Source organism: Salvelinus alpinus, chromosome 35 (genome assembly GCF_045679555.1).
Source record: "Salvelinus alpinus chromosome 35, SLU_Salpinus.1, whole genome shotgun sequence".
In the NCBI taxonomy this organism is placed as follows: Eukaryota; Metazoa; Chordata; class Actinopteri; order Salmoniformes; family Salmonidae; genus Salvelinus; species Salvelinus alpinus.
Genome location: NC_092120.1, coordinates 20,748,454 through 20,763,123, shown reverse-complemented (window position 1 = coordinate 20,763,123; position 14,670 = coordinate 20,748,454). Strand labels below are relative to the sequence as shown.

General features: G+C 47.0%; 1 protein-coding gene across 3 annotated transcripts in view; it reads right to left on the bottom strand.

Annotated features, from left to right (window-relative positions):
* LOC139564026 (nuclear factor of activated T-cells, cytoplasmic 1-like) overlaps nucleotides 1–14,670 on the bottom strand; it is a 65,630-nt gene that overhangs the window by 10,103 nt on the left and 40,857 nt on the right. For all 3 annotated transcript variants that reach the window (XM_071383219.1, XM_071383217.1, XM_071383218.1), the window contains exon 9: nucleotides 9,365–10,024. In XM_071383219.1, the coding sequence (XP_071239320.1) occupies nucleotides 9,365–10,024 (660 nt within the window). The remainder of the gene's footprint in view (nucleotides 1–9,364; nucleotides 10,025–14,670) is intronic.

The window sequence follows — 14,670 nt, the reverse complement described above, 5'->3', positions numbered from 1 at the left end:
ACACACACACACACACACACACACACACACACACACACACACACACACACACACACACACACACACACACACACACACACACACACCTATCTGAGCCGTCACTGGTAAATCATAGCTGGCGGTTTCACCTGATTATGGCCATACGACCTCATCACCTGTAGATGTAATGCTTGCCATCGCTCGGGGAGTTCGCCACATGAGCGTCTTAGCAGAGAGGGAGTCCTGCTCTTTTTTCCTAAATACAGTAAATCTTGCTGATTCAATTAAAACATATGTGACATCTCCACTCACTTGGAGCATTCAACAACTGACCTTATCTGACACGAGGAACGTGCACGCAGGTTTGACATGAGCGATTTGTAATACCTAACAGAGAGAATCTCAAGTTACCCATCGAAAGAAAAATAAACTAACCTTTTAAAGAGTGCAGCTTTGCAATCTCATATCACCTCCGAGTTTTAACCTGGACTCCCCAGACTAGCTCTCGGAGGTCTTACCTCTTCGTGAGGTACGGCAGTAGACAGGGTTAGCTTAGCTTCCACCTTCCATACATGTTAACATAGAGATGAGAACTTACAATTGTAGTATGAGAGAAAGAGGTCAGTCTGGGGATCTAGGGACTAATTGAGATGTATATCTTCCACGGTTCGTAATAAGCCAACTATGGGACACTGAACGCTTCTGAAGGATCCTTAAAAGTAAACTCACTCAAACCTCAGCGTGGTAATTCTCTGCTCTACAGGTGCTCAGTGGGAAAAAGAGAAAAAGAGAGAGAAATACACTCCACTCTGAGCCATGTTTTTATTCATTAGACTTCTATCGATTCAGTTAATAACAGCAAGTATGTTCTGTCTGCGTGTGAAGTACAGGGGCATCGGGAGAAACGGCCAGGGAATCGAACCAGAGATTGCGTGCTTCTTGCTTCACTCTCACATTTTCCCCTCTCACTCTCAGTATGTCTGTTCGCCTCTTCTTCCCCACTAAGTTTGCTCTGGTCTTGTGAGTCTGCCCTGTGCGTGTCTGACTGAATATCCCTGGATCTAAGCAGGTGTTGAGAGTGCCTGCAATCCCCCCCTCCCCTCCCCCCATAGCCCTTCTCATTGCAGCTTCAGCCCCATTGCTTCCTATCTCTCTCGAAATATATATACGTATGTGTATGCCATTTAGTAGACACTTTATTCCAAAGTAACTTCCCACTGGGTGAAAACTGGTTGAATCGACGTTGTTAACACGTCATTTCAACCCGAGAAATCAATGTGACGACGCTAAATCAACGTGGAAAACTGATTGGATTTGCAAACATTTATCAACGTACTGTACTGTCAGGCTATTTCGTCTTTTTTTCACCCATCTTTTAACCTAAATCCGTTGACATGGTGACATTTATTGTTGATTTTACGTTGGATTCACGGTTAGTTCACAACTCAACCAAATGTAAATAAAAACGAGATGTTGTACTGAGGTGCCCAGTGTGTTCCAGTCATGCGTGCGCACAGTATATATACTCTTTCTCTCTCTGTCCCTCTCTTTCTCTGTCTCTTTCTATATCTACAATTCTCATTCCACAAGGAGAATATATACTCTAAAGTAGAAAATATCTCCCGTGATCCTGATGCTAAAAATTGACATGATTACAGAAAGAAATACAGAAGAAATCGAAAAAATAACTGCACGATTATAAATGTGTATACGAGAAAACTCCTTTCCTCTCTGTTGAAACATCTGTGTAGAGGATGATTTGTGTAACGGCCTGCAACATTGAAACAGGGGGTGATGTGCAGTTAGTATATAGGCCAGTGTCAGAAGCTACTGGGGGACTACTTGCTCTCTCTCTCTCTCTCTTTCTTTACCCCCCCTTTCATTCCCTCCCCTCAGCCAAACACAGTGGAGATGGGGTGCTTGCCAAGAGCAGCAAACCCCACGTCATTCTCTATCCTGCCTGGCTGGAACAGCCCTCTTCTGTTGACATCCGTCACTACAGGATACTATTTCACTGAGCTAATACATTTCAGATGGCGCCTATTATAAACGAGTCTGAAATGAGAGCTCTGCTTCTGTTTACCGATGCCACAGGTATTCACCTTCCCCAACAAACTAAAAACTAAAAACCCACCGGTATGAAGAGTGTGAGAGTGAGGACTTACAGTGTGGCAGTTGGCAGACCCACTTTGTAAAGGGGGACTTAACACAGGAATCTGTGTTTGTCTGTCTGTGTGTGTGTGTGTGTATCTACGCGTGGGCGTAGATTGTGTGTGTGCCAGCAGACAATCCCAGCAGTGAGAAAAGATTTACCGTGTACCATTCAGAAGCCAATATGTCAGTGGTCTGGAGCAGAGGAAGCTACAATCATATCTAGCATAATGGCTTTGCCAGGCTACAGATAACCTCAACGGCTCACAGGCCAAACGGGAGTCAAATGGGAGTCAATCAAAGCCCGAGGAGAATAATATAGATCATCCTGTCAGTGTTGTAAACCACATGCACATCAATCATCTTTAGATGCTGTGGAGAGAATGCATGGGACTATGGGGCGCTGGGGTACCACCACCACCCCCACCACCTCACCCAGATGCATGGCCCATCCCAGGCCAAGCCACAGGCCTCTCTTTGGGGTTTGACCCGCTGCGATTCGCGTGGCTCGGAGCCTCAGAATGCAAGCCGCAGACACCAGCCATCTAAACGACTGCGTCAGGAGAATCTGCATAAAGACACATCACATGCCCATCCAGGCAAGTACAAATGATAGAGCAATGCAAAGTCCTACCGACGCACACACACTCGCGCGCACCCGCACACACACCTTACTTTCATTAGATCATTAGAGAAAGCACAGCAAGCCACAGTGTCAATTGGCCACTCTTCAAAGAACTGGAGTTGGTGATGCCATAGATTGGCTTCTACCTGGACCAGTTCACGTACTGTACCTAACCATGTTCGCACAGCATGGAATAATTAGACAACGATCAGACACTCTCACAGTAGCAAATCGTCTAGAAGCGTTCCTGACATCTGAGCATTCTTTCATAAACACAAAACCCATTAAAAAGGAAATCTGGTCTCGCATCTAATTCCATCAGGCCTCTGACATGGAGAGACCCAATTTGTTTAGATATAGAACTGCAGTTACGTGGTAGACGGATTCTTTCACAGTGACTGTGGATATTATGACGGAGCGGCCCGAAAGCACAGCAGACTACTGTGGTTAAGCTGCTGGGCCTGTAGGAACACATTTGAAAACACCCAGAGCCCAATGGAACATAATAGGTTGACATTTAAAGAGAATATACAGAACTTTTATCTTTGGGGGTGCTCTTGAGACAAAAGGGGTCCTTTAAATATAAATACTGCCCAGAAATGACCTAATTGGACAGAACGGGACACATATTCCCACACCCATGAGCAAAAGCAGACATTGTTAGCTTAAAACTAAGGATTGGATGGTCTTATTAGATAAGAAATGGATTCATGTTTTCTCATGAATAAAAAAACAAACTATCTCACTTCCATACGGTATGTTCTCATACAGCTCATCCCACCTATCACCTTCCCTATGAGTTTACGACAAGGATACTGCAATTCAAAGCTCGATGGTGACAGCCTATCGTACTCCCGCCATTATATGTAACCACTTAAATAGGAACCTTTCCCCTTTCCTCATTATCTTGGATCAGAGAGAGCCTATAACACGGTGACATGTCATAATAGGGGGAAACGTGTAGAAAGCAGCTGGTCCCAAACAGCAACCAGAGAGCTTCTCAAGCCTGGCCAAGAGGACAGAGGTAAAAGCACACTGTGAGGAAACAGAACGCAGTGCCAAAGGTAATCCAAGGTGCTTCACACACGCGCGCGCACACACGGTGCAAAGGTAACCTATTCCTCAAAGCAGGACGGGATCTCGCTATGACCACGAGATCACGGTCTATTCTGATTCCAGGGGTTTCATTGAGTCCAGCATGTGTTTATTATATTACAGAACATCAAATAGTTACGTTAAAAGTGTAAGGAGTGAAGAGATCACTCTTTCATTGCATATCATTTCAAGTAATGTGACAAGCAAAGAAAGGATATTCATCGTGACTAATAGTACATTGGGCCAGTCTATGATAACAATAGTAAAATTAGAAAAATATTTCTTTAAATCGCAGGGTACAAGACATGGTTTTGATTCCACTAGGAGAAATCTGCAGATGATACAATGTCCTAGTGATCTTCATGCAACGGTCATCGTTGCATGAGGAAGGATCGGACCAAAGCGCAGCGCGGTAAGTGTTCATGATATTTATTAACACTGAACACTAGAACAGAACAACAACGTGAGAAACGAAACCGAAACAGTCCTGTCAGGTGCAGAAAACACTAAACAGAAAATAACTACCCACAAAACAAGTATGGATCCCAATCAGAGACAACGATGGACAGCTGTCCCTGAACCATACCCGGCCAAAACAAAGAAATACAACACATAGAAAAATGAACATAGAATGCCCACCCAAATCACACCCTGACCAAACCAAAATAGAGACATAAAAAGCTCTCTAAGGTCAGGGCGTGACACTTCATTGTCCCGCTAACCATCTTCTAAGCGGTCAATGGCTCTCAGAGGCCTATCCACACGGCCTTGTACTCTTTTTTCCTCCCATAATAAAACTTCCCAAAAGCCTACACCCTCCTTTATCCACCATCAGTTCAAGGTCCTGCCAGGAAAACAAGATTCCTAACATGAAAAACGCAGCCATAATATCAATATTAAAAAGTCCACATCCTCTCTGAAGCCATAAATAATAAACAAGCCATCCCCCTTCTATTATACCTGTCAATAACATGAAGCATAAGCCATGGGGATAGGAGGTCGTGACACTGCACTTAACCAACAGAGAGTATTGCTCTTCAGCCTCTATTAGCCCAGGCTCCGCCTCCTCCCAGCAGAGCTGGGGGTCAAAGGGCGAGTGTGGTGAAAGCACAGGCTCTAACCGCTAACGGCTGACCGTCAGATGGTCTACCTTGACTCCTCGCACACACAGGCAGGCTCGCAGACACAGACACACACACATGCAGGCAGGACGCACACACACACACACACACACACACACACACACACACACACACACACACACACACACACACACACACACACACACACACACACACACACACACACACACACGGGAGCAACTCAATAACGGCAGCTCAGAGATTCCATCCCATTAGACACCCCCCACCCCAACCTCAGCTTCTTTAATGAACCCTCTCACCCCCAACTCCGCGCCAGTCTCGCGACACACACTCCGATGTTAGAGACTCAGCATGTTTTCAGAACGGTGCGGACACGCTCTCAATCATCATTAGGGGTTTTGCAGAGTCCTGGGGTCTGGGCACCTTGCCAGGATGTGTAAAAGTTTCCATGAGAAAAGCTTGAGTTGCCGTTGGAAGGGGACGGTGGCGGACGGGGATCCTCAGAAATGTTAGAATTTTGTATTGTTGTTGGGGAATGGATAAAGGGAGAGAGAGAGAGAGAGAGAGAGAGAGAGAGAGGGAGAGGGAGAGAGAGAAAGAGAGGGAGGAAGACGAGGTCTGTCTAGAAACCTGTTGCCACTGACGTCTGCCCTCATGCAACATCGGGTCTGTTTTCAGTTTCGATTAAAAAAAAGGGTACTTCATTTCATTTGTAGAAAACTTGAGTTGAGGAGGAAACAACTAGTGGAAAGCTGACGCTGTGATATAAGGCAATCAGAATACACATGTCAAGTGTCCGAAATCAGCAGTGTACATTTGGTTGTGTTTTTCTCACGTGGGTGAATAAAGCCCCTCTGTATTCAGCTGTAACCAGATGGCAAGAGTCTGGCTGGCTGATTAGCGTTCGCCCTGTGCTAGTTCAGCTGTGCTTCGTGATATCACCCATCACACCAGAAGCTAATGAGAGAAGACACACAGCGGCAACCTGGCTGGACCCGTCAGATGTCCGGGCCGGTATCCTACGACTGCATTACACACATGCGTGCATGTACACGTACACACACGCGCGCACACACACACACACACACACACACACACGCATGCACACACACACACACACACACACACACACACACACACACACACACACACACACACACACACACACACACACACACACACACACACACACACACACACACACACACACAGACAGGCACAAAGAGGCCTTCATGAGCACCCTGGTTCGAGGACTGCGGGTTCGTAATGTGGTTCAAAGCCTTCCGCTGTGTAAACAGCAGCCAAGTCTAGGATCAGAGCGGATATGTGTGTGTGTGCGTGTGACGGGAGGGGGTATGATGTCACCGCAACTGCAGCTCGGCTAGGACATGTGACAAAATGTGGCGTCATCACAGCCCCCTGTTTTATGGGTTAATTAGCCAGGCTAAAAAGGCAAGTGTAAATATACTGCCCTCCTCCTCATTCTTCAAAACTTCTATTATTTTCCTTCCATATTTCATAGTTTGCTTCCATTCCCCCTAAGCACCAATCTATGGACACTGGTCCAGGTTAATTCGCTCGCTCAACTCTCCAGGCTATCGCGAGACAGACAGACCCCTGCTGCAGCGGACCAATGGCAGCCGCAGGCCAGCAGTCCTAAATACATCCCCCAGCACAAGCCAACTGATAATTCATCAAATGCTCCTGGACATTACCCAAAAAGCCTTGGGGCACCCTTTTACAGACAGACGGTGCGTAATGTCCTGCAGTTAGCTAGCCTCGAGGCTCCAATGCTCCATCACAGAAGTAGTGGATGAAATGGTGCTCGCTGGGAGCGGGTAGTGGGTTAGGGGGTTGAAGGGCAGATAGAGGGGCTTATGTTCAACTTGACATCCCCTCCCCCTCTTGATCTCCTACATATCTACCCCACACTGACAGCAGAGCTCCTTGCGGTACAGTAGCTCAGCCTGTTGATAGGTTGAGTGATTTCTCGGGGGCCGGGTTAGCCGTGCGAGCCGAAGGCCAGTGAGAGACATTTCCTCTGGCCCGAGGCCTGGGCGCGGGAGGCGCTCTACTCCGGGGAAGCTCAAGTGTCAGTCCCGCTGCAGAGCTCAAACCATTGGCTCCAAACAGGTCAGGGTGGGACGCTATGCTACGCGGCTAACGCTAAATCACCACCGCCGGCCCGACCGCCCTGGTGAGGTCATCCCCTACCGTCGCCCCTCTAATGGAGCGACTCGCTAACATGCGATAATTAACGGACGGTAATGACTGTGGAAAGGGAGCTCACCACTCGCTGACTTCTCCCAGCACCAATTTATTTTTTATCCCAGGCTCATTTGAGGGGTCTGGAATGGTCTGGAATGGGGCCGGAGGGCCTGAGCGGTACAGCGTGCAGATGCCTTTGGAGTATGCTGTTACCACCGCACACTTACCGGTACTCCAGGAGCACAGTTAGCCCACCACAGATGCTCATTCGAGACATTAGATGCGGCGAGATTGCAGTGCACCAAGGTTTTACCAGGGACGCCTTGGTAGGCCTCTGCCAATCAATACGCATTCCTGTGAGTCTCTAATGCATCTGTAATCACAGGCCCAATAACACTTGGCCACTGCGTCCACAGATATGGGCACCGCTAAAGTGACAGTGGATGGGGGTGGTGGAAGCATGAAGACATGGTTACTACTTAAGGGTTATAACTTAAGCAGAGGGCAAATGTTGAATATTTCCATACTGTACAAATTATGGCGTAAAATGACCCTCTAACAACCTTTTACCTAGCGCAAAATAAAGCTTGAGTTTCACTCTTATTCGATTAATTCTCATACTCTGGCTCCTTTGCCTGCCATAACTGCTGAGAAGTTTGAAAAGGAATTAGACATGTACATGACAATGCTAATCGTAATTTAGCTCCAGTGTCCTCTTGTTTCAACGTACTGTAAGGGGAAATATGTCAGGAGCTGGCGCCGAGTCAGAAGATAAATGCTAGTTCTGGATGTGTGAAGTGACAAAGACTTGTAGAATGGCCTTTTTGAGTGTTGTGCTCGTTTTATGGAGGCAGACGTCCTCAGTTCTCGCTATTGTCTGTTTACGAGGTGAGGACTAACAGGACGGACAGATTTCCTGACAACCACATTTCAACTCAATTCCAACTCTGCTACTAAACCCCTTGATCCCCAATGCCCAGCACCCCTGTGCTCCCTTGGCTCTGGAGCGCACACACACACACACACACACACACACACACACACACACACACACACACACACACACACACACACACACACACAGATTTTCACCTTGTCAGTTCGGGGATTCGATCTTGCAGCCTTTCGGTTACAAGTCCAACGCTCTAACCACTAGGATACCTGCCGCCCCAAATGTTTACAGTAGGAGTGAAACAAAAGGTGCACAGGAAGAGTGATGTTCCTGAGTTGAGTGGGGACTCGCCTTGTTCCCCCTGTTTGGATGCAGGGGGACTTTATCTCTTCTGGCATACCGCCACGGATACCGCCACGGATGCCGCGCACCGCACAATCAGAGCATAACAACAATGTGATGAGCAACCCCGACAGGGCCATAACAGGCTGGGAGTGACCAGAGGGAGGGACGATTATGAGGAGGGGGGGGGGGCACATGGAGAGTTAATAGGGGTTCTACACACAAACGCTGCGTTCCTCCATTCCCCTGGCTGTGCCTGGGCTCACATCCAGTGGAGCTCTGGTGACCCCCCCAGCCTCCCCAGCCTCCCTCGATGACGTCAGCTCCAACACTACACTCTCCGCAGGGAAAACACGGGAAAACAAAGTGCCTCTTGCCTCCTGACATCCCTCGCAGCGAGGGGTGAAAAAAAGCGTTGCAGCTCAGGAAACCCCTACCCATTGTTTTGCTTCCTTCATTAGTTCTTGTGTCAACAGTCGGGTCCGGCACGCGTGCGCCACTGTTGTTGTTCTCTTGCTCTCTGCCCGACCTCGCTGCTTCTGATGTTTTGACAGATTGTTTCGAAATCCCATCAAGGCCCAATTGACTGTTAAAATAACGCCGCTACTAACTCGGACAGCACACACGGTAGTTGCGAAAAACAAAGTGAATCTGGAATGTCTAACATTAACAAATCTGACGTAAACCCGTGGTTGATATCGCTGCAATTCGCCAGGAAAGAGGGAGATGCAGGGGAAAGGGTGTGGGTGGGTGTGGGTGTGTAGATAAGCAAAGGTGTAAAGTTAATGTAATGTGCACTGTAAATGGAACGTTCTAGACAGAAACGAGAATCAAATTTTTTATGACCCTGTGTTTTCATAAGGAAAAACAACACTAATGTGATAATGACGATGATGATGTGATGTCACTAGCTAATAGAGAGCTTTGATTGACATGTCTAGGTAGATACACCTTGTTCTTGTGACTCACCATCGTCCAGGTACATCTGGTCCAGATCCTGGGGTTCCCGCTTGACGGTGACGGCTAGGGGGGGGGGGCTGGCATCTACCGGCAGCAGGCTGGGAGGGCTGATCCTGGCCTGGGTCTGGCTCTGTCCCTGGGTGGGGCTGTAAGGTGGTGCCTGGGCGAACGGGCACTCTGCTGCCCCCCCTGGAGTGGAGGGGAGGGACTCAGGGGAGGTGGAGGGGCTGCTGTTGGGGTAGAGCGGGTGGTAGCCATGGGGACCGGGGCTACCAAGGTGATGCGGGCTGCTGCCCTGGGAGTGGAGCATGCCCAGTGGAGCTTGGTCGGGTGAGGAAGGGCAGACCAGTGGTGCTGGGCACTGCCCTGGCGTCTCCTGGATGGCAGACGCCAAGAGACCGTTGTGGGCGTGCGTAGGGCTGGTGGAGAGGCACTTGGGGTAAGCCACGGGGGACAGGTCGTGCAGTGTTGGGCTGGAACTTGGGGAGGAGGCGGGCAAGCTGCCAATGCTGCCATGGCAAGGCGGGCAGGGAGGATAAACCCCGACCAGGCAGGTGTCAGCGTCCCCCACAGGTATGATAGGAGTGAGCCTGGGTTGGCCATAGTAAGGCTTGGAATGAGCCCCCAGAGGCTCATATTCATCATTCGGTTCTGTCTTTATTATCGGGACTGGAAAAAGAGAGAGAGGGAGGGAGGGAGAGAGAGAGAAAGAGTAGAGAGATTAGAAACGTGAGGTAGGTCCACGTGGCTGAATGAGCAACTGAGTGTCTGAGTGTATGAGTAAAGGAGTTGGTGTAGTGAGATGGATTGTGGGTAGGATACCCTCCAAAACCAAACAAACAACCGCCGATTAAAAGAGACTCTGTGTCATTGGCTGGGCCTCTCAAACGCCAGCTCAGAACCACCCCCCCACCCCCCCAAAAAAAAAGAAAAAATAGATGAGTCATCAGAGCAGAAAGCCACAGCTGACTCTAATCATGAAACGGCGCTATTTTCTTTGGACTCTCCTTCAGCTCTGATATCCTATGAAAGAGTGCTTTAAAGCGGCTGGGCTGCTGCTGCAGGAGCCCGGGACCCCTAGGCCTCCATGCCCCGAAAGCAATTGTTGCTCTCAGGACAAAAAGAGAGAGAGAGAGAGAGAGAGAGAGAGAGAGAGAGAGAGAGAGAGAGAGAGAGAGAGAGAGAGAGAGAGAGAGAGAGAGAGAGAGAGAGAGAGAGAGAGAGAGAGAGAGAGAGAGAGAGAGAGAGAGAGAGAGAGAGAGAGAGAGAGAGAGAGAGAGAGAGAGAGAGAGAGAGAGAGAGAGAGAGAGAGAGAGAGAGAGAGAGAGAGAGAGAAAATATGATTTGATTGGGGTGGTCCGTGCTCCTTAAGAGAGTATGGTATGCCTGCGGTTTCAGGAGCTCTAACTTCAGCTAATGCAGGAGGAGAGTGCTATGACCCCACTTGCTCATGCCGCCGTCTTCCAACTCACTCAGAGTCCATTTGGGAGATGTTTCCACCATTTCCTGATTAGTTTTGACTGACAGTCATCGCACACTAGGTTTCCTGGATGTGCGATCAAGATCAGTTTGCATCTTTCGGAGACTGACCATGACGTGTGCACTATTTATTGAATATTTAAACATATCTTAAACACACACACACAAAGACCCAAACCCTAAGGACGGCCCAGTTGCTCTAAGGAAACCCTTTATAAACCCCCACGTGCTCCGGTTCTGCCACGAGTACTGTGATACAACTAGGCTTGAATTAAGACACCCAGATGAATAACAAAAAGCATCTGAGTCACAATACATGCACTGTCTGTTGCTATTTCTGCACACAGTTAAATGTGTTAATGGGTGTGGTTAGTGTTTGATGCCAATCATAAGTGTTTTGGCAAAGTCTGAATCACTCTAAATGTCTTCTGACACTCTATTCAGACTACAAAATGTCTTCTGACACTCTATTCAGACTACTAAATGTCTTCTGACACTCTATTCAGCCTACTAAATGTCTTCTGACACTCTATTCAGCCTACTAAATGTCTTCTGACACTATTCAGCCTACTAAATGTCTTCTGACACTCTATCCAGCCTACTAAATGTCTTCTGACACTATTCAGCCTACTAAATGTCTTCTGACACTCTATTCAGTCTACTAAATGTCTTCTGACACTCTATTCAGTCTACTAAATGTCTTCTGACACTATTCAGCCTGCTAAATGTCTTCTGACACTCTATTCAGCCTACTAAATGTCTTCTGACACTCTATTCAGCCTACTAAATGTCTTCTGACACTCTATTCAGCCTACTAAATGTCTTCTGACACTGTATTCAGCCTACTAAATGTCTTCTGACACTCTATTCAGCATACTAAATGTATTCTGACACTCTATTCAGTCTACTAAATGTCTTCTGACACTCTATTCAGCCTACTAAATGTCTTCTGACACTCTATTCAGCCTACTAAATGTCTTCTGACACTATTCAGCCTACTAAATGTCTTCTGACACTCTATTCAGCCTACTAAATGTCTTGTGACACTCTATTCAGCCTACTAAATGTCTTCTGACACTCTATTCAGCCTACTAAATGTCTTCTGACACCCTATTCATCCTACTAAATGTCTTCTGACACTCTATTCAGCCTACTAAATGTCTTCTGACACGATTCAGCCTACTAAATGTCTTCTGACAATCTATTCATCCTACTAAATGTCTTCTGACACTCTATTCAGCCTACTAAATGTCTTCTGACACTATTCAGCCTACTAAATGTCTTCTGACACTATTCAGCCTACTAAATGTCTTCTGACACTATTCAGCCTACTAAATGTCTTCTGACACTCTATTCAGCCTACCAGATGTCTTCTGACACTATTCAGCCTACTAAATGTCTTCTGACACTCTATTCAGCCTACTAAATGTCTTCTGACACTCTATTCAGCCTACTAAATGTCTTCTGACACTATTCAGCCTACTAAATGTCTTCTGACACTATTCAGCCTACTAAATGTCTTCTGACACTCTATTCAGCCTACTAAATGTCTTCTGACACTATTCAGCCTACTAAATGTATTCTGACACTATTCAGCCTACTAAATGTCTTCTGACACTCTATTCAGCCTACTAAATGTCTTCTGACACTCTATTCAGCCTACTAAATGTCTTCTGACACTCTATTCAGTCTACTAAATGTCTTCTGACACCCTATTCAGCCTACTAAATGTCTTCTGACACTATTCAGCCTACTAAATGTCTTCTGACACTATTCAGCCTACTAAATGTCTTCTGACACTCTATTCAGTCTACTAAATGTCTTCTGACACTATTCAGCCTACTAAATGTCTTCTGACACTCTATTCAGTCTACTAAATGTCTTCAGACACTCTATTCAGCCTACTAAATTTCTTCTGACACCCTATTCAGTCTACTAAATGTTTTCTGACACTCTATTCAGCCTACTAAATGTCTTCTGACACTCTATTCAGTCTACTAAATGTCTTCAGACACTCTATTCAGCCTACTAAATGTCTTCTGACACCCTATTCAGTCTACTAAATGTCTTGTGACACTCTATTCAGCCTACTAAATGTCTTCTGACACTCTATTCAGTCTACTAAATGTCTTCAGACACTCTATTCAGCCTACTAAATGTCTTCTGACACCCTATTCAGTCTACTAAATGTCTTCTGACACCCTATTCAGTCTACTAAATGTCTTCTGACACTCTATTCAGTCTACTAAATGTCTTCTGACACTCTATTCAGCCTACAAATTGGCCATCATAAATGTATTTCTTTTAATAGTTACTTTTTACTAACAAAGTAAGAATAAGTAAATCCTGATGAAGGCGTAATAATACTAATACTCATTTTTACTTCCATTGTCTGAATAAATGAGTGTTTTGATCAGATGAAAAACCATTCCTATCATGGTGTTACGATGTTATTATTGTTGGGACAGGACGTAACTGAGAGATTAACTTTCACACCCCCAGTCTCCTTTGGGGAGAGATGAGCTGGTGTGATTACCCAGTGGGAAGCCTATTTACGTCAGTCTTGTCAGAGCCACAGGGCCGGCCCATCTGTCTTAGAGGCTCCCTAGGTAAGTATCTGTATCCTTAGGAGAGTCCCAGGATGACACCACCATACACTTACTAGGGAATATCATACTGGGCCTTGTAACAGGCTCTCCATACCCCCGAGCCGGGTTCACGCTAGGTCTAGTATTTGTTTTCTGTTTTCTATACTTTAGCTGCATTTGATGAAGCTTGCCTATTGCAATGGAGCCAATGGAATAGTCCCAAAAGTGTAAACCCTACATACATAGTAATAGCATATTTAGCAATCTGATTTATTCTGTAAATCAAGGACAGCTTCATTGTCTCACCGTCTCCCACTTTCCCGGAGACTCACACGCTCTGTCACACATTCCCCTTCTCCTATCTGCAGAACGAGAGACAGAGGGATCCTTTGAGGGATCCCTCTCTTCTCGCCTCCATCCAGCTCTATTTGTCTCCCCCACTCTAACCGATCATTCCTCAAGCTGTCTCCTGCCCAGTCTCTCTGTCCACGCCTTCCAGCTATCTGTGTGTGTGTCCCTCCAAACACACACGCTGCCCCTTCCCAGTTCCATGGAAGCAGATTCACTCTGTGAGTCCCATCCCCAGCTGGCTTCTATTTCCTCCCAACCTGCGGGTTATGGCCGACAGACAGTTTACGCTCTGCACATGTTTTTCTCCCCATCTCTGGCTGTCTGTGTCTGTCTGCTCGCATTAAAGTGATCTGGCCTCGTCGGAGTATTTATTAGGAACTGGTTTCCTCCCAGGGATGGGGGTGAGGGTTCGAGGACGGGTTTGTGGGGTGTTGAGCACTGAGGGCCGAGGCCCGGCAGGTTGTCGTGTGAAGGGAAGAGACAGCCGGGCAAGAGGGTTTTCTGCGATGCACTCTGATTCTCATTACGATTGGCTGCTCTGCTCTCACAGTGGAACTATGGAGTGGATGCTCTACTGTCTCCATAAAAGAGCTGGTTTGATTGCACTGTGGAAAGACTGTGCCCAATGCATTATATCTAGGGTCCTGAGTTTTTCCTGACCATGTGACCTGACTAGGAAAAACTCCAGGCCCTAGTTTTAGCAGACGACCACCAGGGCCCAGAGTTTTTCCCGGTCAGGTCATGTGGTTAGGAAAAAGTATGCTAGCTGTATCTCTGATATTCAGAATGGAGCAGGTGGTGCTTCATGGTGGTAGTCATCAACTCGCTGGTGTGTAATTCACTACGTCCCACTGTGGTCACAATCTGGCTGACGGCTGGTGTCCTAGTCTACGTAGG